The 26,232-nt window shown below is 36.1% G+C and overlaps 1 protein-coding gene across 7 annotated transcripts in view; it reads right to left on the reverse strand.

Moving 5' to 3' along the window:
* CDH19 (cadherin 19) overlaps positions 1-26,232 on the reverse strand; it is a 115,451-nt gene that overhangs the window by 17,166 nt on the left and 72,053 nt on the right. For 3 of the 7 annotated variants that reach the window (XM_050323359.1, XM_050323369.1, XM_050323379.1), the window contains exons 2-9: positions 25,232-25,458; positions 21,684-21,978; positions 15,399-15,518; positions 14,597-14,761; positions 13,469-13,653; positions 12,159-12,412; positions 9,604-9,740; positions 387-508 (exon numbers count right to left, since the gene is read on the reverse strand). In XM_050323359.1, the coding sequence (XP_050179316.1) occupies positions 387-508; positions 9,604-9,740; positions 12,159-12,412; positions 13,469-13,653; positions 14,597-14,761; positions 15,399-15,518; positions 21,684-21,978; positions 25,232-25,429 (1,476 nt within the window). In that variant the 5' untranslated portion in view covers positions 25,430-25,458. Of the gene's footprint in view, positions 1-386; positions 509-9,603; positions 9,741-12,158; positions 12,413-13,468; positions 13,654-14,596; positions 14,762-15,398; positions 15,519-16,232; positions 16,364-21,683; positions 21,979-23,976; positions 24,115-25,231; positions 25,459-26,232 lie in introns of those variants that run through there. The other 4 variants (XM_050323388.1, XM_050323396.1, XM_050323401.1 and 1 more) reach the window with 4 other exon arrangements.

Below are 26,232 nucleotides of genomic sequence, written 5' to 3' on the forward strand. Positions count from 1 at the left end.
GTTAGAATCTGGTCTAAGCCTTGTTCTTCCAGACTATGTTGTACTGTTGTTGAAATTACTAGACCTGTATTTAGTATCTGGGACATTAACATGAAACAAATCTGTGCCATATGTTTCTTTACAGAAATGTCTGTATTTGTCTTATTACCTGATTTTGGAGACAAACAAGATATATTGATTTTGTTTTAAAGGGGGAGAAATACCTGTCAGTGTTCTAAAGTTTAAATTTAAAACTACAGATATATCAACAGAACTAATTTTGGAAATAGACAAAATGCAGCCTGTACTCACAGAATGGAAATAATCAATTATAAACAGAATAATAACATCTCAGACCAAACCTTTATTGTGATGAGAAAACTGATGGCTAATTTCTCCATGCTTACCTGTCCAGAAACTGCATTTTCACAAACAAATGTTTCATAATATTTAGCGAATTCCGGTGCATTATCATTAATATCGAGAACTTGGATATACACATTTGCTTCTGAAATTTTTTCAGGATTTCCTAGTGGTTAAAAAAAAAAAAAATCAGAAGTTTTAAATAATCTACTACGTATTTTAAGGTAACCTAAACATTAGAAAATTTTACCTGTATTCTACAGAGAAGAAAATAATCACAAAGACCTACAGACACATTTTTATACTCATATAATAGTATACCATTATAAGAGTCTTGAGAAAAGACATTTCATGTAAAATTTTGGATTTGTTAATACTTTTATTTACCAGATCAGAAACTAATTTAAACGTTAAAAAATAAAACCTGATCTGGAAAAATTAAATGAGGTTTAGTTCACACAGAACAATTTATTATACTAGCCGTAAGTAAGGTCGTGTATAAGAAGAGTGTCAGCTCTTCTAAGGATATCTGATCGAGGACCTTTTTTCAATGCAACAGGAATTAATAAGAAAAAGAGGAAGCCATAAACAGGAACATACAGGAATACAAATTTGAGGGACAAATGATAAAGGGAGGGGATGATGAGGTCCAAACCTGGTCAGATACACTAACTGTTGGCGGCACCTGAGAGTGTAAGAATATTTATTCCCGTGAAGTTGTCAGATCAGTGGCCTTGACAACTAATAAACCAATGGAGAAAAAGGGGAAAACAGAAACAAAACACAAAAAGACACAGACCTGACAAAGTAAACATGGAGACAAAGACAAGAAACAAACCTTATGATAATTGACGGGCTACCGAGAAACCACAGGGCTACAATTCCAGGTAGATCAACTTGGGCTTATAAGACTATACATCAGAAGGATCCCAGAAGTTGGGGGGGATGGGGAAATCAGTGGAACTGTAAGGACCCATGGGGAACATGCAGGGAGGAACAAAGAGGAGTCAGATAGAAAGAGGTATAAAATGGACTGTTTGTATACAAAACAGGTCCAATCAGTGCATTTGCCTGGCTGAGCCCTGCACCTGATCGCCAGCCTGTCCTATCATCTTACATTTTATCAAATCTTTTCTCACTCTTTCTCATTGCTTATGTACGTGTGCTGCAGGGACTAAGTGCCTGAATGTGTGTATGTTTTTGCTAGCAAACTTTAAACTGGACTGAACAGTAAGTAGGGGTCCTTGGATCCAGGACAGGTGCTCGAGGGTTCCATGCAGATATGCTCAGGGGGAATTGCAAATGTGGGGAGCATGAGGGACAAACATGTGAGATCTGTGGGTTTGCCAGCAAGTGTCAACTGTGCACTAGCTGGTGAGCTGGGGACCCATGAAGCATGCAAGAGGACTTAGGATACAGGAAGGGATGTTGGGCAAACAGAATTAGGTACAGAAGAGATCCATGAGTGTGTGTGTGCTTGTGACTCTGGAGAGTGTTTTGCATGTTGTGTGTGCACCAGTGATGTCTGTGTCAATCTGCGTGACTGACCATGTCAGTGTCCTCATTGTGAGTTTCTGAGATGTGCTCAGTTGTGCTACTGGCTGAGCCTGCAAACAGGAAAGTGTCAGCTGCAACCCTGAGCCTGGGCAGAGGCTTTGGGTCCCCAGGCCCCAGACTGGGCTCCAGTGGACCAGTGGTAGGAGAGTCTTGAGCTGGAGTGACTGGAAGAGCTGACTGGACTTTCTTACATCACTTAACATCATGGCTACCACAACGATTGGTCTTTTAAGAAATTCTTTTACTCTTCCTCTTAAGTATTATCAAATTTTGAAGGTTTGGGAGAAAAAGATCACCGAAATTTATATGCTTTAAAAATATTTTTGCAACTGCTAGACAGTGAAATAGTAGTGGGCACTGACACCAAACTCTAGACAACACAGAAAACCAAGATTTAATTTAGAATGACAGAGCTCTTCTATCCACTAGTCTCCAAACACATACTCACAAGGAAGTCTAATTTTGCTCAGGCAAATCTAAGGCAGAACTGCTGATAGGCTTCTCAGGCTAAAGTTTTATTTTTGGTACAAGTATTATTGTTTTTCTGAGTGTTATTTACACCACAGGTTTAATTCCTAGGCATTTTGTACACCATCCTTGGAGATATTGAAAAGACGTAGTTCTGGCAGTAAGCACATGGTTTAATCGTGGATTTAGCAGTTCTAGGTTTACGATTGGACTTGATGACTTAAAGGTTCCTTCCAATCCAAACTACTATTTAATTCCTGGATTCTATATTGAGTATCTCTTGGAAGTACCTGACAGGTATCAAACCTGTCAGCACATTGAATCATCACTTACACAGCACAGCTCTAAGAAATGTCTGCCTTCCCCACAATATAATTTATTATTCTAGTAGGCAAGAAATTTCTCTGCAGTAGCAACATTCACATTAATGTGGACATGTTGTTTGTTAAGAACCATAATGAAAATATTTTTTCCAGTGAATAAAAGACATTTTTTTCCAGTGAATAAGACATTCCAGGAATACTGAATATGTCTCAAATATGTCATTATCTCAATCTGCTCTACCTAAACCAGAAGTGTGTCAATTGTGAGAATATTCATTATAGTTAAAATGTGTCTCAGGATTGGTCCTAGTGTCACTGCATCTGACCTGTTTACAGTCCTTAAGGTACTGTCTTAAATTAGTTAAATAAACCTTTAAGACAAAAGCAAAACGTACTCCTCTCTGCCTTTTTTCCAACTGCCTCACTTTGGTTGATTCTTACATTACTTTTTTAATGTATAATTCACTAGTTGCTTGGAGCAAACATTTGTTTTCTTGGATCTTATGGAATCTATGCTGATAGCTTTGAGTCTTTTGCCAAAGGAAATGGCAAAAAAAGCAACTACCACAGAGATAAAGGGGTAGATAGTCAGCAGTTTCTCATTTCTATTTCTCCTGTGAAGTCATTAAAGCTGTGCTAATTTCCCAAACCTTATGATCTGTCAGAGCCATCTCAGAAATAATTCTTTGTGAGATGAATCAAACATTCATAACAATACAATAGGTAACGAAATAATGCTCAGCTTGTCTTTTAGGTAAACATAAAGAGTAGCCCACATCCCTTTTAGAAATAATATCAAGAGTCTGGGGTTACTTAAACTCTTTTACTGAAGTCAGAATTGGATGTGTAGGGCAGAGATACAACTGCATTGTCATTCAAAGGAAAATTTTGTAGGTCTTAATGGAAAGCAGGGAATACCTTTGGTGGCTTTAGTTGTATAGAAAGTGAAACAGGAAGGATCCAGCTAGCTTTGCCTATTCTTACCCTGTTTTTTGTGAGATTTATGGATACTATACTAGCTTTAAAGCCTACATTTTGTAGGGATTGCTGGCACAAACATTTAGATCTGTTTTTGGAATCACATCTGTTTTCTTTAAGTAAAAAAAAAATTTTTTTTTCAATAGTCTTGTTTCTAATTCTTTAATATATTTGGGTTGTTGTGTCATGGTTGTTTTGGTGTTTGTTTTTTCCCTCCAGCATATGGTTAAATGACAAAAAAGAGAATTTCTGTACGTATTGAAGTTTTTAATATTTCTGAAATCACACCTATTTTGTTTTGAGAGCGAGCAACCTATTACAAAGCCACTCCAGGAATCAGAGTCTAGTGGATATTTAATGATGGTTTTGGTGAAGCAGATGTACTGCTTTGGTTGCCATTGGGGAACAAGGTAGGCAAAACTTACTTTACCTTACTTTATCCCTCACACAGGAAAATTATCAGAACTTGAATTCAGTTATTGTACTTATATCCTATATTAAGCTAAATATCTTTCAATGAGTAGAAAAGTTATTTGTCACAACTTCTATAAGAGAGATCAGACCTTGAAAGACAAGGTGTAAGAGAAGAGTGCGTGAAGTGCGATAGGCTGAATCTGTGTGAAAATGAAGATAATACTTTAATTGCTAGGGACCAAAATGACTAACTTGAAAAGAAAAGCAGTGACCATCTCTAGAGACAAAATAGGACTCAATACTTGCAGAGGATTTAAAAAAGCTTAACACTATCATCAGCCAGAAAAAATAAACTTAAAATAATAACAATAATACTAGCACTATGTAATGCTGGAACCTGAAGTACTGGCCCTGAGCCAAAGCTGAACTATAAGATGAACTCTCCAACCTAATATTCTAATATTCTAGCCTAGTATTGTATTTAGCCATATATCTGCTTATTAACCAAGATGCTATATAATCCTTAGTAATGCCTTAAGAATACACACTTATGCTTGTTAGCACAGCATATTATGAATAATTAGTAAGGCCTATGTATGTCTTATAAATATGTCTTTTCTTTGCTGCCAAGGCTATGAAGAACAACAGGCTTCATATAGTCACATCTGGTTCATATTTGAGATATCAGTGTAGCCATAAGTTCTTTATTTAGTGACTAGTCAAGACCATAGGGGATCTGATAGTAGATGGGCCAGATTGACTGGCTGGGTCTCCCTCTGGGCCTTAGCCAAGCTTCAGGGGAATACCAATGGAAGAAGAAAGCCAGATTGTTTTTCCACACCATTCAAGTGATGTAAGCCAGTTTGTTTAACACTATATAAGTTGGACCCTTTCGCAGGAAAGATGGAGGCTTCACTCTACCAGTGGACATGCTGTGCAGTGTTTCCCATTTACCAGGAAGGGGTTCTCCAGTCCTTCGCTGTGATCAGGGGCCTCCCCAGCTGAAGCATGGTCTGGATGATAGTAATGTATTATTTAGGGTAGCTGGTAATGTATCTCTCTCTTAATCATTATAAGTCTTTCTTTGTCTTAATGATTAGTGCATTGCTAAGTTTAACGTTTCATAAGCCACTCTTATTTCTTTTTTAATTCCTCACAGTTTTGCTCTATGATAAATTTATACACTTATTCTCTAAAGTTGGTGTCAGTATTCCTTGAATCCATCCTCAATACCGGGGGGTGGAAGGGGGTAAAACAGGCTGACAAAAAACACTACTACTAACAAAAAATGTTATTGTTATAATTTATTGTAATATTATTATAATATGACTATAATTTGGCTAAAGCAAATTTCTTTACTTCCTAAAGAAATGGACAGGAATAATTTTTTTAGAAAGGACTACTTTAACAATTTAGAAGTTTGTCAACAGTATATACATATATATGACCAAAATAAGAAGACAATTAAATATTGAATTGATTATATCATCCATTACTTAAATATTCAAAGAATTGTCAATTTTGTTGTAATGTATTAAGTCTGGAACTCACTATAAAAGAAAATTTGGAAGGTTCGGTGGTAAAATTGCTTTGCTTTTTGTGGGTTAATTTGCTTACGACTATCAGTATCAAGTAAAACCAATTACAAAATCATAGAATCATGGGATCATTGAGGTTGGACAAGACCTGTAAATTCATCAAATCCAAATGTTGCCATAACACTGCCATGTTCACCACTAAACCATGTGCCCAGGTACAACATTCATATGTTTTTTTCAATACCTCCAAGGATGGTGACTCAACCACTTCCCTGGGCATCCCGTTCAAATGCTAGACAACCTTTTCCTGAAACAAAATTTTCCTAATATCCAATCTAAACTTCCCCTGGCACAACTAGAGGCTGTTTCCTCTCATCACTTGTTGCCTGTCAGAAAAGACTGATCTACACATCCCTGCAACCTCCTTTCAGGCAGCTGTAGAGAGCGATAAGATCTCTCCCAAACCTCCTCTTCTCCAGCAAACAACCCCAGCTGCCTCAGCCACTTCTCATAAGACTTATGCTCCAGCCTCTTTACTGGCTCCGTTGCCCTTCTCTGGACACGCTCCAGCACCTCAATGACCTTTTTGAAGTGAGGGGCCCAGAACTGAACACAGTACTTGACGTGCTGTCTCACCAGTGCCAAGCCCATGGGGACAATCCCTGCCCTAGTCCTGCTGGTCAGTCTTTCTGGCACTGGCCAGGATGCCCTTGGCCTTCTTGACTACCTGGGCACACTACTAGCTCCTGTTCAGCCAGCTGTGTACCAGCATTCTCAGGTCCTTTTCCTCTGGGCAGCTTTCCAGCCACTCTTCCCCCAGCCTGTAGTTCTTTGTGGGATTATTTTGATCAAGGTGCAGGACCCGGTAGTTGACCCTGTTGAACCTCATAAAATTGGCCTTGGCCCATCAATACAGCCTGTCCACATCTCTCTGCAGAGCCTTCCTACCCTTCAAGAGAACAACACTCCCACAGCTCAACTTGATGTCAACTGTAAAGTGAGAGAAGGTGCATGTGATCCTCTCACCCAAAACATTGATAAGGATATTAAACAGGACTGACCCCAGTACTGAGCCTAGGGGAACAGCACAAGTGAGCATCTGTCAACTGGATAATGGTGACTTAAGGATTTCTTGTTCTCAGATATGGTTAGAATACTATTGTTTATACTTCAGCTTTGTACTAGGTGAAAGCTGATTACAACGAAGTAAAAATTGATCAAAGGAAAGTTGATTTCTCTTGAAAATCAAGAAATATTTTAGACACAAAGTGGAATAAGTCTCAACAGGTTGCAAGCTCTGACAGGTTTCATTTATATTCCAGTGAATTAGACCTACTTCTGGATACGGTGTCATAGTTCCGATTTTTTAGCAAGGAATTTTTCTTTCCTTTCCCCTTGCTGTGTGTGTGTGCTCTGTATATGAGCCATTAGTTGAACAAAAGAATTGGCCCGAGCCCACTAATGGCCGAGATTAGTTTCCTTGACAACGAAGGGGGGGAGTTGGCTGGTGTGTGACTGGAAGGGGGTGGAGGCTGGGGGGAGAGGGGTCAGTCTCTCTACCTGGAGGGGAGCCTGCTGCGGGCTGCAGACACTGCCGGGTTCCTTTGTCTCTTTCCTGTTGGAGGGGAGTTCTGGCTGCTGCTATTGGCTCAGCTGTGGCTGGCTGCAGGCCCTGCTTACAACGGACCCTAATCAGCTGAAGTTTGTGAGTTTTCTTCCATTGGGAGAACTTTCTGCTTTATTGCTGTTGTTTTTATCCTTCGCCTTCTTCCCCCCCCCCCCACCTCCGGCGGCAGCCAAGGATCTCACAGCGCCGCCTGGTGACGGGCACTGGACATTACAAGTTCTACTCCTCCAGTGATCCAACAGCGCCACCTGGTGACTACAATAGGACACTACAAGTTTTTGCACCTTCAGTGACCCAACAGCGCCACCTGGTGAACGGTACAGGACATTACAAATTTTGCATCTCCAGTGACCCGACGGCGCCCCCTGCTGACTGTGGTTGGAACTGCACCAAAGGGTGCAAGAAATTGAACTATTTTCCTTTTACCGGTTTATCGGTTTTGTTCTTGAAGGAGATTATTGGTGGGTATAGGAGTATTACTTAGTTATTTTACTTTTTTTTTTCATGTTCCTGTTAATACACACATACCTTTTAATAAAGGGCTGTTATTTTCCCTTTTCCATAATTTTTTTCCTTCAGTCGAAGCCACTTAATTTTGGATTTATAATTGCTTGGAAAGAGAAGTTTGGGTCTTTTCCTCCTAATCCATCCTCAGCAAAAGACCCTTGTCTCATTTAAACTGGGACATCCTTTTAAAACATGCTCTCTCAATGGCACAAGGATAGCATGATCCACACCACAGGCCTACAGTAACAGAGGGAAGCTTCTCTTACTCATCTCTGATCTCTGTCTCTTCAATGGAGGCAAATTATAGTGTACTGTATGAGTTTCAGGGCATCAACAGGCTCCTAGGGAGGTTGCTGTTTTAATGCAGTTTTAATATGTGTTTCAGGTGTAGTGAATATCTTGTTTGAGTGAACTCTAATGGTATTTTGATTTGGTTTCAGTGGAGCCACAATGTCATCCTCCAAATGTCTCATGCCCAGAGTATGTGTTATGACTATATTAAAAGGGCTAAAATTCTGCTAGTTCATGGTATAAATCATTCCAGGTATGCCAGACCAAGGTGACCTAACTTCAGTGCTTTTGAACAGAGTGTTATGGACAGTGACCGTATCATCATTAAAGAAATAAAGAATAAGAATATGAACATAATGAGGTCTCTGTTTCTCTACAACTTTCATTGCTGTGAAAGACTCACTTTCTTTTGATGCAGGAGACAGTTATTCACTTGAAACATTTAGTTCATTCCTGTTTTATTGTTTAACTAAACAGAAAAGTCCAAACCAAAGTCATCCTGCTGTGTTTCCATAGTGCTATTGAAGACAAGACAAAACTACACCAGAGATCAATTTTGCCAACACCTGCCAGCTACCTAACAACATGAGAAGGAAAGCACATTTATGCTTAAAACCTCATGGAAAAGCTAAAAAAGCAGATAATACTATCAATTTCTAAATACAAATTAAAGACTTCAATGAAAATGGGTACTGACTATACTATAGTACAGTTCCAACAGAAATGTTCTACACATATATAGAGAGGGGAACAGTGCTGTTTATGAATATGATTTTAAAGTGGTCTTAGCAATAAACAGCATTTAACGAGTTTCAGGATTTAAAAAAGTGTTAAGAGCATTTGGCAAAACCTCTCTGATTTATTGATTGGACTCCAGTTTCATATGGTTTTTCTCCTTCCTGAGGATGGATGGAATTAATTTTTAAATAATATTCCATAATATTTTGTTAAATTGTCTTATAAACCAGTAACTGTTAAATTTCTAGTGTTGTCCCAGATTTAGGGAACCAAAAGCATCAAAAGCACAAACAGAGGTAATTTGCATTTGACTTCCAAACAAAATTGACAGATGAAATCTATGTAAAAGTTGCTTCATAGATTTAATTGTTACTAAATAGAAATCTAGCTGATTTGGGCCTTACATTCACAATTAATTTAAGCCACAGGTTTCTGACTGGTGTTAAATTAGACCCTGGCTAATTTCACACTATTCAAAAATCTGGTGTGAAATTAACCAGGGTCTAATTTAACCTAAGATCTTGCACTACAGGAACAATTCATATGCTTCAATGTAACTTGAAAGCATTACACTCTTGATCCTATTACAATTTCTTTTTTTTTGTAAGGTCATTTTTTATGAAAAAAACACAGGACCTCGGAGCTCAAATACATTCTGCTTCTATTTAACAAATCATTTTAATAATGTTCCTTAATGTAGCAGGCAACAGTAATATAATGAGAAAGAACCATGTATTCTCTGCTTAAAAGAAGGCATATTCAGAAGATAATTACAGTTCACAGTATATAAAGCACAGCATTCCTTAAATTCCTTACTCACTTGTTTCTGTGGCTGTAACAGTTATGTTGTGCCAAGGAGCTATCTCTCGGTCCAGAGGTTTAGTTGTAATGATTGTTCCATTTTGTTCACTGATGCTGAACAGTCTCTTTAGAGGCATGCTTTGGACAATAGAGTACCTGCACCCAAAAAAAAATAAAGAGATTTCCTAATACCAAAATTTTTCATCAGAGGCAAGGACATGGAAAGCTACTGTGAGCTGAGAAAACAGAGTTGTGTATATATGCATATAAATGTGTGCTACAACAACTCAGAAATCATGAAAAATGTACACTTATAAACATTTAAAACTCACTGCTGCCAAGATCAAAGCTCTTCTTTTTATAAAACTAAATATGTCTCAGATCTATATTAATGTGAACTGAATTTGAAATGCATTATTCATTCATACTTCTAAGTCATGCTCACAGCAGGTGAATGACTTCATTGAAAAGAAACAGCAAAAGTGCCACTTGTGAAATGAATAACACCAACAGCTAAGTGGAGGTATAATGGCAAATCTATTTTATTATTGCTGACAAGCTCTTATGCCAAGGGAACGGGCATTATAAAGACAGAAAACTATCCGTAATGAGGTGTCTAGGCAGGGTACAAAATCCTAATGCAGGAGATGATTGCAAATGAGTCCTGTGTTTCTGAGTGTTCCCTGAAAAGGCTCCAGATGCTATGTCCGTATGTGGGCATGCAAATGAGAATGTAAATACATATATACCACTCAAATGGTTAAAGTCTAACCACTGATCACAGACCAGAGATGGACAGAAAATTCACCAAAGATATTGCTGCAAAAAAGGATATTTACTAATATTTTAAATGACCTACAAAGAAAAATACCATATAATGCAGTTCCTAGTAGAGTCTCTTCCATGGAAATAAAACCTGTTTGAATAGTTGCAAGGTTCTTTCCACTCTAATTTTGAATTTCTTCATGAAACTACTCCCTTTTATTGTACCTTTAATTGTACTTGACAAAGCCTATCTGTTTCCTGTTGACACTTGGGACTCCAGCTCAATTAATGCACCAGAAGTTGGATGACTCTCTAACTGGTTATTTACAGTTATGTTTTCTCTGTTTTCAAAATCAGTAAGGGTTAAATCAAGGAACCATTACAATACTGTAAGTGAAAGTTCTTACAATTTGAGCTGAATTTTTAACATTTATAAACATCTACTTTTGGCATTTGTAGTTTTGGTTGGGTGTTTTGTGGTTTTTTGTTTGTTTATTTGTTTGTTTGTTTTGTTTTTTCTCTTTAGGTGAGTATTCCTTATACCCTACATCAAAGTTTGTTCAGGGTTTTCTAATATTGTTGTTTTGTTTTGTTTTTAAATATTAATCTGATTCTTGATAAACAGTTGCTAAAAAATCTACATTAGGTATTTGTTATTTTTTATTACTGATGTAGTGAGGTTTTGTTGTATGACTTTTTAAATTTGTTCTTTTGAAACCTGGGCTCCACAAGGAAACACACCTTGTTTTCTATATTATAAGTAACTACTGTCATTTATGGTAGCAATGGTTTTAAAATCATATTTATTTGCATGGCACTTAGACCAGTAAACACACCCATATATTAGATGTGACATACTCCAAAGAAACTCAGTGAGGTAATTCATGTGTCACTGTGTTGGGACTAGTGCGGACATATTCACTTTGATGCAAGTGCTTTCAAAATATTTCTAACTAAGAAGTCATGGATATGTATCAATATTTAATTGTTACATAGGAGATATGCAATCATCTAAATAAAGCACTAAATTATCCCTTTTTGGGTGGGAATGAAAAATCACATGTATATTTTCAACCTATTACTAGCTTATTAAATAACAGTAAATGAATATAAAATCATAACAAATCATTGCCTAAACCTCTGAAGCCATAACATAATATATACATATATATGCCTGCTTTTAGAAGTCTACACACCATAAATTATTTTATGTCTCAACTATTTTTCACTGTATCCTAGCTTGTCTAAATTGCATAGTACACAGTGATGTCAATTCAGGTAATTCAGGAAGCTATTTTAATTATAAATCGTATGTTAAAGATTAATTACCTGTTTTCTCTTTAAAAATTATTTATTATTAAAGTTATTGAAAAAAGGATCTACTGTTACTGGGTTGAGTGGCTGGGTATCAGCTGGCTGGCAGTGAGCAATTGTTTTGAGTCTTTTTTGCATCTCTTGTTTTCTTGGGGTTTTGTTGTACGTTGGGCTTTTTTCCCCCCTGTTACGTTCTTTTCCTCTTTTTTTTTTTTTTTTTTTTTTAATTATTATTAAACTATCTTCATGTGAACTCATGAGTTCTCACGATTTTGCGCTTTCAATTCTCTCTTGAATCTCGATGGCTGGGGGAATGAGTAAGCAGCTGTGTAGTCCTTAGTTGCCTAAGTGGGTTAAACCATAACATCTTGAGTAACGTAGGCTGTCATAGTGAGAGCAAAATTAACTGTGATTATGAACTAAGGTAAGGAACATAAATACATTTGGAAATCTCAACTACATTTATAGTATATAAATATAGTATATTTTAAGTACCTGACTGGACTGTCATCATTATCTGGATCTCTAGCAGTTACGACCCCCACCAGGGAGCCACTCATAGCTCCTTCAACAATCTCCATCACATAGTTCTCTGAGGTGAAAACTGGAGGTTCATCAGCATCTTCCACATTGATTTTGATAATGGTTTTGTCTTCAAATGGTCCTTCTTTCAAAAAACGCTCATCAATGTACTTGTTTACAACTTTTGCTTGAATACTGTATCTTCTTTTGCTCTCATAATCCACTGTCTGTTAAGAATAAAAGAGAGATTTAAAATACTTCTTTCTTCAATGGTGTGAGATTAAACAGAAAATAGTACTATCCTTCAATTGGGAATTTTTGAAAAAAACCAGTTATTTCTAAAACTAGTTAAATCTAAGATTTTTTTTTATATATATGTTAGAAACACTTTAAAGTTAAACTGGTTTTGTTTGCTTTCACATTTAGGCTGGTTTTAATGCTACAGTCAGACAACACTGTAAAAAAAGTCATAGTTACATTATTATTTGAGATAGTCTTTATCTACTGAAATAATAAAAAAATAACAAAAATACTTACTAAATAAATAGCTTTCTGAACTGTAACAAATCCATATAGGAAAAGAAACAAACAAACAAAAACCCAAACCTCTAAGCCAAAATGAAAGAAAACAAACAAAAAACCACAAACAAACAAAACTACCACACTTATAGCTTTCAGTTCTTCCAAGCCCTGGATTTCACTACACTATCGAACTCTGTCTTCATTTCAGGTGATGTCCTAGATGCCCCAGAAATACTCCTGTGTGATTCCAAAAAAAATTACACAGCATCAAGGACTTTAAGTATCTTAATTCATAAGCTGGTATTTTTTGAGTGTATTTAGTGTCTTTTCAAAGTTATGTCATAACAAAACCTTCATTGTCTATCTAACACTGTAATAAATTCTAGCTTCACATAACAGGAGGTGTTGGAAGTGAGTAATATTGTTTGCACTGATAAAAATTGATAAAAATTTTACAGATGATGCACAGAAGAGATAGAACATTTTCTCACAATGGGATACACAATGTTGCACAGCTAGAGATGACATTAAGAACTCTGTCACTGTTGTATTCAGCAGTAACAGGAATGAGTCAAAAAGGTAAACAGAAAGAAAAGTATTTTTCTTTTCATCTGCCTAATATTCCAATCAAATCACAAAGCCTAAAGAAAGAAAAAAAAATAGTAGAATCCAAAGCAATAGGCCTTTTTTAAACACCCAGCTTGCTTGTGGAAATTCTCTCTAGTATTTAGGTATTTTTTAGAAGGTTTCTGAAATCTCACCTTTTTTAATAAGATGATTCCTTCTTGAGTCTCATTGTCAGTAATGATGTCAAAAACATGTGAACTATCTCCTTCAATGGAATAGTTCATGGCTGCATTCTCCCCTATGTCGTTGTCTTCTGCAAAGACTTTGCCTACAACGGTGCCCACAGGAGCCTCTTCAGAGACACTCATATGGTAGAGTCCTAAAGAAACAAATACTGGCACAGTTTAGTGATATACCTTAGTTAATAGCTGCTGTAGCTATGATGGTGTGTGGCTCTCAGAAAGCTGGGTAAAGTTCCTAACTTTTAGTAGAGTAAAGGATGAAATCTAGCATTGTATAGATCATGGGTACAGGGCATGACAATCTTTCCACTTACGGGTCCTCCCTTCTCAACCCTACTTTAGCAAAGGGCAAGAGGCAATGGTTTTAAAAGGAAGGAGGGAAGATTCACATTAGATATAAGAAAGAGGTTTTTTACAATGAGAGTGGTGAACACTGGCACAGGTTGTGCAGAGAGATGGTGGATACCTCGTTCCTGGAAAAATGCCAAGTCAGGTTGGATGGGGCTCTGAAGATCTTTGCCCATTAAGGGGTGGTTGAACTACATGACCTTTAAAGATCAACACAAACTATTCTATGATTCTAAGAACTAGCAGGGTGAAAATACAGTGGAGGACTGCACTTCCCAACTGCGTTTCACTAGTTTATCCTGACAGCCCAGTAAGCAGCTCTCACATCTGCTAGAAACTCCCTGGACAGATAGGTTCACATCATTTACCAAAAAGTTTACAGTATCTGCCAAAAAAGAATGAAGAGAGGAGAAGAAGAAAGAAGGTGAGTGAAAATAGTGCTTAGGTAGGGCAAACTAAAGGGAAAACAGTTTAGTAAGTGATTTGTCTCCAAAGTCCTGCAGTAAGTAAAAACAGCAGGTCTGAAATCTTTTGCAATGATATTTTTTTCTCATGATTTTTGAGCTTTTGTGGTTTTTTTTTTTAATTATTTTAATTTTAATTTTATTTTAATCTGTATGCTGAAGTCAAAGCACTGTCCTGTTCTGAAAAGACCTACATGTGAACCTAAGAGAGCTACAATGGATCCGAATTTCTTCAAGACTTCAATTGGTGTAAACAACCTATACTCACGTTGCTGAAATTTAGGTGGATTGTCATTGATGTCAGAAAGGTTGATGGTAACAGTGGCTGTTGCTGAAAATGCCCCTGGTTGCCCAACCATATCTTTGGCTTGGATGATGACCAAATACTGATCTTTTGTTTCTCGATCCATTTGGGCAGCCATCCTGATGACCCCTAAAAATGAAAAGTATAATGTAATAACATATAACAGTCTCATTCTTTCCCCAACATCTGACAGTATAATATGGGTATAAAAATGTATCACTGGACCTAGTTATCAATTTCCATTCTAGACCGTGCACAGCAAAACTGTCCTAATACTGGGAATTAGTACTCATGACAGTAAGTGTGCTGTATAAGAGATCCATTCTGCATATTTAGAGTTCTGGGAAGCAGAATACTCCCTATATTTCCTTTACCATATATAACCATACCAGAAAGTAGGTTTTTGGAGGGATGTCCCGTATCTGTGGTTCCTCCAACATAGAAGTAGAAATGTCACAAAATGAGTCACAAAGCTGTTAAACGAGAAGTGTTCCTAGATGCATTTGTTGAATGGGGTACTAGTAACCCAGCTCTTTTTTTTAACAAGGTATTTTGCTAACTAAAGTTTGGATGTCTTAGAGAGAAAGAATTTCGACTTCCTATGGGAAAGGAAAAAATAATTTTCTTTAGATCTAGGAACTATGCAAAGATGTAAGAGTGTAGGGTGGTATCAGTTCATCTTTGTATTGACATGAAGAAATATTTTTGCTTGCACCCATTATATTAGTTTAAAAATGTTTTCAAGTTACAAGTTCATTTGTAGTACCTGTTTTCGGCTCCACAGAGAAATATGGCTGTCCCTGAATGAGACTGTAAAGCAGACGGGCACTATTCCCATAAGAAGGATCATCACCATCTGTAGCTGTTACCTGTATAACTGAAGTACCTCAAGGAAAAATAAAATAGATTATGTTTATTTTCTTCTTGTATAAATTATCTCATAATTATAGAACATAAAGTCTTTCAAAACTTTTTAACATATCAGATATATTAGCAAAGAGTCCTAAAAATTTACAAAAGTAAATGGCATCTTCTAAAATTTATTATTAAAAATGGAAAATATTTCCCAGCAACTATTCTTGTTCCATTCAAATTTAAAAATAAAAAAAAAAAAGTGTACAATTTTTTAGCACTACGTTTATGTTGCTTAAAATACTACACATATTTTCCCTAATTTCTGATATGTGAATGGAGTATAGCAAATTGTTTCTCAAACCCTTCTATATTCTTCAAACTATTTTATGGGAGTTTCCCATAGGAATAAGAAAACACAGATACTTTATCACCAGTAGGCCCATTGGTGATAAAGAAATTAATTGTTAGCAAGTAAAGCAGCCAGGAAGTATAACAAGGCTCAGATAAAATTTTTTATCGTTGACTCTTTAATGAGCTGTCCCAGTGCAAAAAATGATGGCAGAATTCCCAGTACAAAAAACAGCAGAATCAAACTGTAGAGCTTGATTTCATCTCTGATGGGAAGCTCTTTATATCCTAGATAGAAGATTGACTGGCACTACCAGTAATGACTGTCCTTTAAAAGAAAACACTCACAGTAACATAATTTTGTAAGGTAATAATTATTTTTGTCTTTTTTCCTCACCTAGGTTCTGCCTTAGAATACAAATATCACTTCTCATGAGGAATAGTGGGAAATCAAGATACTTTCTAAAAATTTCTGGCAATATGTTCACACGGTTGCACCTGCTTACCAATACAGCTTGCATAGTTATGCTGGAGGAGAAAGAAGAAGAAACAGTGGAGTGCAAGGGAGTTAGACCAGAAACACATTTTTAATGACAAAGGTAAAGTTCATACTTGTCTCCAATAAAAAAAATATATTCATTGCTGAGTTTTCTAACAGTTAAACTGTTTTATTTTTAAACAGGAATGAAAAATGCTTTCTCATATAAGGATATGCTAAATTAAATATTTTGATTATTTTAAAAAGTATGGTTTGCATTTTCTCTTAATTTACTCAGCAACACTGCAAGAGATTCCATAACACATGTTATCTTCTCTCAGGTGGACAGCACAATAAATTGTTAATAATTCTCATGAAGTTTTGGACCTATATGTCCTTCAAAACATACCTTCAATATTGAATATCTGATGTTTATATGTGCTTTAGATGTGTGTATAGATATATAAGTATATATACAGATCCTGTTGCTCTGGAGAAATGTTTAAAGATAAAATTACAGATTCATATTTAGTCAGGGCACATATATGCTTCAGAAATTACAGAATTCCATGATAAGACTGAAGGGTAAATGAAATCTTTAACTACACAACTGTTAACTTTGTATCAGCTGTGATCTATGGAAATTGCTGTCACTATTACAGAAACCTCATCCTTTAAGACAATTTAGCATAACTAGAATGCAATTGCTTTGAAAAAGAAATGGAGTGCTAGTTAGGAAGGGATCAAGAACTATGAATAATCCAGTGAGTACGATCTGTCATGAATGCTATTTTTTACTTATTTACAGAACCATATTTAGTAAATCAGGAATAAAATCCAACGTATTTAGGACTACAAAGTTATTATTACAGCATTTGTGCATCTCACACATTTAAAGGTAGATTTATTTTTTACACAGTTTCTAACCGTCATAGAGAAATCTTGAATATAAACCAAGATTTCCTGCATCTCTAAGACCCAAGCACACTTTTTTGCTTGCCTGTTGACTCTTCTATAGCAGAAGGTAGAAGCATGGAATTTGTATAGTTGGGCTCAGTGAGATGAAGCTAGTGGATGCAATGGAAAGGTGAACAGGAAAAGGGCATCTAGTAAAGAGAAAGCTGACCTGGAGGGAAGAAATAACATATCCTACACTCTCAGGAGCAAGGTCATTTCTAAAATGGAGTGACAGGAGACCATGTAAAGAGCAGGCTATAGTTTCTCATACTTTTTTAGAAAAAAAAGATTTTTTTGATCACTATACAAACCTCTGCATTAACTGTAGACTATACAGTAAGCAGAAGAAAAATGTTATGCCATGAAACTTGTATTTTTTTATACATTTAACAATCAGAAAATAAAAACCATCCACCAAAACAAACAAACCAACTAAAAAAGAAACCAAACAACCCCCCCAACAAAACAAAGGAAAACAAACCCCACAAAAAAACACAAACAAAGAAACAGTCAGAAACCAGCCCAAACCAGTAATTGAATGGAATAATGTTTACCATTTTTATCTGAGAAACAAAAATTACAATGTTAATATTCTTTACTCAAAAGCTCTCAAAAGATATTATTTGTAAGCACATGGTTGTGAGAAAATACAGATACAAATCATATCTTAAAACAATCAATTAACATATAAATATGCACACACAACCTCCCCCCACCCAGGAAATCCCAAAACCCTAGCTTCTAACATTGTAAGCATGACATGACGTAATTCACAATTGAACTTTTTGATCAGCTTTATTTAATCTAAACTAGTATTTTTTATCTCTTCAGGCTTGATTTTGTCCTTCTTGGGCAAAACATAATAGTGCCATTTATCTGCTGCAGTCCATTAGGTATGCTATGGGGTCCTCATATGGCAAATAGTTATTCATTTTTCTAACTAGAGCTTGAAATCTAAAAGGACATTAAGTACTGATAGATTATTGCATCTGACTCTTAACCATTCCATCAGATATACTGCATTTGTACAAGTTTAACAGCTATTTGGAAGACACTTTAGGTAAAATCGTACCAAGTGCCTGAGGGAAAAGCACAGACCTGTGTTCTCAGAAGAGAGTCCATTTGCTGACATGCATTTCATTTACTGTGACACTTGCCTTTAAAACCCTAATAAAATTTAGTACTGAAGGTAGAAGAGAGCTAATAAAGAATTAAAATATATTCTAATTTGCTGGTACATTAGTATATATATTGATATTTGCAACTAACTTCAGGCAAAATTATCCATGCCTATTTTCTGATTTTGCTGTGGTTCTCTGAGGAAAGTGGCCAGCTCTGAATTATTCTCTCCTCTCTTTCTTAGTTCCAGACAAAATTTTTACTAGCAATGACCTACTTTCCCAAATATTGACCACACTTCCTGAGAGTTTTTTGTGAGGAATGTGCTAGGAGATCCAGCATCAGTGAGCTGAGCCAATGTTAGAGAACTCTGAAACAGAGCAAAGGGAAAGGCTCTCTGTTGCACTGTATCACTTAAAATAATTCTATTCTTCATCCCTTATTATGCAAGAGTATGTTCTAGTTTACTGGGAGAAAAGCACAAATATATTGAACTATTATGGTATCAGTGTTGCAAATGGAGCCCCTGGTGGTCTAGTGGTAAAGGAGCCGCGCTATCACCGCGGAGACCCGGGTTCGATTCCCGGTCAGGGCCACTCCCAGGCAGGTGGGGCTCGTTAGCCCTTAAAGGCAACCCATCTACGTCCTAAGGACCTCGCTGCCACCGTCCAAGCTCGCTTGGCCCCGGCAGATGAACCTTAGGATTAAAGGGTGGGCTCAGTTCCACACACACTGTGTCTCACCTAAAAAAAATCCAATGCGCAGGCTGGAAGGTGTAAAGACCTTTCCCGGATCTTTGCTCGCGAAGACTGGCCATTATTATTACTCTTTTTGTCTACTAGGAGGTTACAAATTTCCTTGTAAGGTTGGTTTAGGATGCACACTGAAATAGGTTTTACCTCAGTAGTGCAGTCTCTACCTTTTGAGAAGCAGGGTAAGTGAGCCTAGAGAAGTATTCATGTTGTGTGGCTCAGCTGTTTCATGTGTTGGAACTGACCACTATCAAGGTATAAACTCCAGTTACATTGTATATTCCAGACATACATATTTGTATTCCAGTAGCATCTACATGGAAGAAACAGGTGAAAGAATGATCTCTGGAATAGCTATGGTATTAGTGCTAAAGAGGTCAGGTACAGAAGAAGCAATATAGAAAATATTTCAAGATCCAGGATGACCTGGATTCACATATCATACGCTGGATGGTTGCATATCTGTGAGTGTACTATTTCAGGCAATGTGTCTGATAGAGAAGGCACTCAGGGATCTTCATTTTTCACCCATTCTGACAAATGGAAGATGATGTTACTTTTGACTTTTTAACTTTTTTTTTTCTCATATATTTCTACCTTTCACTAGAATATTTTTTATTTATAATATCACAATAATATCAGAAAGTATATCTGCAGCTTAATTAATCTTATTCTGAAGTGATATAGTATTTTAGGAATTTAAATATATAATAATGACACATAAGAATGGATAAAGACAGCTGAGCCTTTCACTTTTAGGTTATCTTTATAGCAAGCTCAAGGTAGTACAGAGTAAAACTTCTCATTTATCAATTGCTTATTAATGGTTTCAGGTGAGAAACAGAGGCATATGATAAAAGGTTCCTACTGTTGTTTTACCCTTGAGTACTGCCCTACCTGAGTATTTTTCTTTTTTTTTTTTTCCCATATAGCCATCATCAAGACAGAAAGATAAAAAATTATAAGTCAGTTGTTCATACACTTATGTGAAGAGTTACAAGTCTCTGTGAGTATAAATGAAACCATACTAAATCACCAGCTATTTAAATAAAAACATTTTATAAGAGATTATGTACCTTATTAGCAATGCTTTCCCACAGTGGGAAAAAAAAAAAAAGGAGTCATCAAAGTCCTACAATTATGCAATCCCAGATAATTCTGGACAATGAACTATACCCATTTTTACTGTGAGCGCACAAAAAAATAAAAATAAAAAGCTCCTTTGCAAGACACCTGTCTTCTCATCTCCAAACTTGAGTAAATGAGCAAGATGTAAAGTCTAGAAGAACTCTCTGAACAATCAACTGATTATGTCAGAAAAAGTTATTTGAGCAAGAGCTCAAATGCAGACGAAGTCTGTCTGTCTGGATGGAAAAAAGTGGCAGTGAAGAAACAATCAGAAGTGATATCCCCGGTAGAAGTTGGCATAAGCAGTGTGACTAGCAAGTAAACTGATTAAATGGAGATCTTTTGTACTACTGGTAGTGATGGTGAGCTGCTGCTTCCTGGCAGAAATTAGGATACTAACCCCATGATTAAACACCAGGCATGAGTATCCTTTTCTTGCAACTGCTATTCTGGCTGGTAAAAGAACATAAAGTTTATGGTTCGCTGTGAAAGATTCACTGATTCTACCCTAAAAGTTGAACAGGTAATGTTTAATGAAGCATACTTTTTATTATCTTTTATGATCACTGATGCTATTGCATTAATGACCTCATTAATTCATACTGTTTAAAGTAGCACAGTAATTTCTGTTCAATATCAATCACACATAGAAATAATCAAAAGAGGTAGAGGTATGAATTAAAAAGATTATTGGGATTCTTTCTGTAAGGATTAAAGAATCTAGTTTTCCTTTGATTTTGAAGATAGTTACTTGGAGATAGCATCTATAACATGCTTGTTTATGTCAGCTGTTTTCACACTTTGGGGTTTCTGAAGGCTTTAAATGTATGTGTCCACATATTATGTATTCATATGTGTAAGTACACATAGATGTATATATACACCTATATTTGTCAGATCTTAGCTTTGCTTTGTATTTGCTGAAAAAGTTTCCAGATACATGACAGGTCTGTTTGATCATTTGGAAGGGGGAAAGGAGGTGCAGGGATTAAGTTGTTCCTCTTGACAGGGAAATTGCAATTCATGTGCTTAGGAAAATGGAAGGTAGTCCTTCATTGCACACAATCTGATCCAAACAAGAAGAAGCTGATTGATAGGGAAGAGGCTTGGCAGTGTAAATAAGTAAGCAATGTAAAGAGAGTGAGGGTGGTCATCACATCTCCTTTGCAACTGGCTTCAGTGCTCTACCTATTTTTATTGGTAATGCTGTACTTGTAAACAAGTACAAAATAAATACTCAAAAACAAGGATGTTAAGTAGAGGTATTTATAACCTTTCCCAAACCTGTAAAACAGTTTGCTTTCATCTCACTGAGAAGCAGTCTGTGACATACGCTATTAAGATTTTTGTATCCACAGAGCTATCTAGAAAAAAAAAACAGGAAATAAAGATTTTGGTTCACAGCATATCATACCTTCAGGTGACATCTCTGGAACAGTAGCCTCGTAAGGCCCATCCAAGAACTGTGGTTCATGGTCATTGACATCTCTAACCTTGATAATAAATTCTGATTCAGGTTCAACAGGAAGATGAGTGCTCCTATTTATTGCTTTTGCTCTTAGACTGTAGAAAGGTTTTTTTTCTCGATCCAGTTTTTGTTTCACATAAATTTTGCCATCATATTCATCCATGACAAAAATGCTTCCTGCTCCCTCCCCAGTCAAAACGTATTTTAGGTTGCCATCCTGCTTGTCTAAATCTGATTTCAGCTGAAAGCACAAAACAGAAAAGTAAGTCACACTTTGGGAGGAATAAATTTTTGAAATATTAATTTGAACATTTGCTTCCATGTTTCAGTGAACCCTGTCACTAATGAGCCTTCTTAGAAACTAATATTTAAAAGATAGTATTGTCACATTTTCAGCCAACCATTTTAATTTTAAAGTATATTAAGTATTTAATTTTAAAGTATTTATATAACAGACTTATGAATGCATGATAAACCAGAAAAGAGATGCTTCAGCTACTTTGAAACAAAGGGAATGACTGTAAGTACCCACTTTAGTTTGTTGCTTTATCAGCTGCCATACAACTCTGCTGAAAACAAGGCAAAGGCCATTAAACATTATCTAAAGTTTTTATTATTGCAAATGACAAGTGTACTTTGTAAGTTTTATGGGGTTTTTTTCTGTACTCAGCAATACTAAGTGCAAATGTGAGCAACAGTGATCTTCCATTTCTGTTGCAATATTAAGGAAGTGAAAATCCATTCTGTAGTGTAAGCCTATATTATTTATTCTGAAATAAATTGATAGACATTTTCCATTTCCTTCCAGGATGATCTACATCCTCTGTTGTCTTGTTAAGTTGAACTTTATGATGATGATTCCTTTGATGAAACTGAGCCTTGGAGACAATTGTGGTCCAGCTACATTTGTTCATGCCTTGTTAATGTTAGCAATATATAATAGAACCTTTTTAATAGCAATAACTTAATTTCTTAACATGTTAAACATCCACAGTTGAGTTTTATGGGACCAGCAATTTCTATCACAACATGAATTCTCTATTTTTCTCTATTTATTTTGGTTATAGAATAAAAGATGTCAAATTCTCTAAGAGCCTGGATAATAATTGAAAAATCCAAAGTTGAAAAAAAAAAAAAGAAAATTATTTAACCTGCTTCTCTTATGAAGCAACAGGTTTAAAATGCAAATAATATGCCTAACCATTGACTTCAATTATATCACTGTTTTATTTCATGCTTATTGACCCTACAGGTTAGTGTAGGATATGAGGATACAGAATAGGAAAGAAGTAACTAGGGGGTGTAAAGGGCCTGTTTCACTACTGAATCTACTCAAATGTTTTGTAATAACTTCAGAAGCTGCAAAAATAATTTTAACTTTTCTTTGGAACAATGACTATGTATGTCTTTTGAAGATTTTCCTAAAGTGTAATTGTCTGCATGCATCAAATGGGTACTTTATTCAGAATGGGATGGGGACACTGCTCTGGGATATGAGGAACAGTTTTGAATTCCTGCTCTGAGTTCTCTCAAAGTATTGAAGACCTAAAATATGCAGAGTTAATTACCCTTGACAGTACAAAAGAGAACTTCCAAGTCTATGGAGTTAAAAACCATTAAAAATATGAACAACTTAAAGTCAAATATTTTCAACATAAGTAGTTGTGTGAAAAACACAGTCTAGTCAAACTCATTTTAACACCATTGAAATTGGCATCTGGCTAAAGGGCAACATCCTTTGTTATCCATAAAACTTGGTTTCCTTGTAATGAACTGCAGGGCACAGGAGACGTGATGTATGCCTAGATCTTTAAGCTAACATGGGGTTTGGATGTGACCATGGAGTGCACAACCCCCTTATTTTTCTTGAAGCTGCCTTAGACTGGCTGCTTAGACAGTTAAAGTGACTTCACTCAGGATCTTTTATCCACATTCATGACCTTGAACATGTAAGATGAGAATCTCTTGCATATGACATTTGCTGAGAAAGCATACTAAATGTTCTCAGTTTACTTGGTTTGTTTAGGCTAAACACAACAGAATATAAGGTCTTCTCATTGTAACTGAGAACTGAGAACAAGGATTTTTGTACTTGCTCTCAAATATCTGTCATTGTTTTACTTAAGCTTGATAATGGAAAAGGAGTCAGGAGTCTATGTTAAATAAAATTTGAAGATTTAGCTCTGACTGTGAAAGGAATTTTATATAGAATAGCAACTTAAAAGCAGAGACTCTCTACCTGTGTATTTGCGTTGATGCAGTTTTCTTCAGGGCCTTAATTACTAAAAATTCATGTGTTGATCATAGACTACCACTTAATTTCCTGAAAGCAGAGTATATGGTACTCAATAAAAAGACACAAGTAAATATGTCTGACTAGACAATGGTAACAGTGCAACAAATTAATGATAATCTTCAATAAAATTCCCAGTTTACCTGTGAGAAATAGAAAGGTGAGATTGTGAAAATGCATGACATTTATGAAGTTTCTTTGCAGGAAACTGTTTTTGAAGTATTGTAAGAGTAATAATGGTTAAAAAAAATATACAGCATGTCTGAACTTGTTCTTTCAGAAGTGAGACATCACACTTCCATAGTAGTTACTTCGAAGGGGCTGGGAAAAAGTAATTAATGAATTTTGAACACTTCACCCTTTGGGCCCAATTAAATTTTAGTGCTAGTTAATTAGCAGTTAAACTTTTTTTGGTTCATTCATCTAGAAAGAGCCTTAAAGAAAAGAAAACTAGATCTCAAGATTACAGTTATTTTTATCATAGAAAAATAAATAATAATAATAAATATAACAATGATAAACAGAGAGAGAAGAAAGGGGCAGATAAAGCCTCATTAAGGCAATTATCTTAAAATACACTTTTAAAGGAGGGTAAAAAATAATTGCTCATTGTGCTAAACCTACGTTAATCTAATGAACCATGCAGATTCCTGTAGTTTCTCAGTGGTAAAAGGATTTAGTATTAATCTGCTTCATTAAAAATTAATGACGGGTAAATCAGCTGCTACTTAGTGTAATAGAAAATCATGCTAAATAGTGTTTGTAAACTGCACTACACTCAGTATGGCTGCTCTGATGCAAAGCCAAAAATAGCACAAGCAAATTGCCAGATGTTGATAAATGAGTCCTTAACTTTCATTCAGAAAAGAAAGGAACTTTTCAGCTTTATACCTTCATCTGGTGTGTATGGAACTAGTTTTAGTAACAGATTGAATGTGAAATTTCCTTGACAGCAACCTAGGTGGAGAAGGTCCTTGGTACTACCATGACCTCCAACTCTTGTAGTTCTCTGACCCTAAGTAAGGTCACAGGAAAGGAGAGGCGTAACAATGCCTAATTACAGCTTCCTGATCTCCTGTTTCTACCTTTCTTGCTATTTCTAGGTCACTGGAGATGTTTGGTCTTCCAAGTCAAGGCAGAAGCTGCTAATCAGCATGCTAAAGATAACCTTGTACTGTCCTTGAATCATGACTTATCATACCTGTCCAATATAAATAGGACTGAGTGAAATCTGTTCCTCAGTTGCAAATAGTGGCTCCCACAGCCAGCCACGTTTCACTCTTCGGACTACCATGAAAGACAGATCTGTGTTTTGAGCACTGTGGTTCTGCGTGCTGAGGGAGTAAGGCCAAAGTTGAACCAGCATCACTGTGAGAGGTAGCAGTGCAGAGAAATTCATGCTGAAAGCTTCTTTCAATCAATTTTAATCTGTGGAAGAGGAAAAAATAATTAAAAAAAATAAATTGACAGAGTGTCACTTTTGTCTTTCTGCTTTTATATATTGTTTCTGTGCTAATATAAGAGCTGATTTGTAGTGTTAAAACCTCCTCCTCTCCTAAAAAGAAAGAGGTGAAACAAAGTCTTTTTCTGTTTAAAATAGATATTCTTTCAGAATCTCTGGCATGAAAGTCAAGTGCTCAACTGTCCTTTATGAATATCCTATGTGGGGAGTTTCTATGCAAAAAAAAAGGAAAATCATACTTCAATTAATTCATCTTTCAAATTAGGCTGGATAATTGCATTGTATAGCACATAAATAATCTGATTGGAATAATTGTATGTTTCTGGTTAGGCAGGGCTCATTTTGAGCTGCAGTCACAGAACTGCCTGAAGGATGAACATCTAGCCTCAGTGGCCCTGATGTCTGGCAGCTGAAACAGAGTGATGCAGATATTTGTTTAACCTCTTCTTAACCACTTTCCCAGCTCAACAAAATGCCTGCAAAAATGCCAAAAGTGGTAGGGCATCATGAAGAAGCAGAAAAAATCTACACCTTTCTCCTTCCTGGCTGATAAAAATTGTCTTAACTGATTTTACCACCTCTGACATTATTGTCTGCAATTAAACAGTCAAAGGGAAAATGCATCTTGAAAGATGTAGGTTTCTGCAGCTAGTTTCATAGGCACAAAATGGACATTCAGAAAATGAAAACTTCTCACAAATTATGAGCTGTTACTGACTTTTCAGTAATTTTTGGTAGAG

The sequence above is a fragment of the Myiozetetes cayanensis genome, unplaced genomic scaffold (genome assembly GCF_022539395.1).
Source record: "Myiozetetes cayanensis isolate MyiCay16 unplaced genomic scaffold, myiCay2020 scf1, whole genome shotgun sequence".
Lineage (NCBI taxonomy): Eukaryota > Metazoa > Chordata > Aves > Passeriformes > Tyrannidae > Myiozetetes > Myiozetetes cayanensis.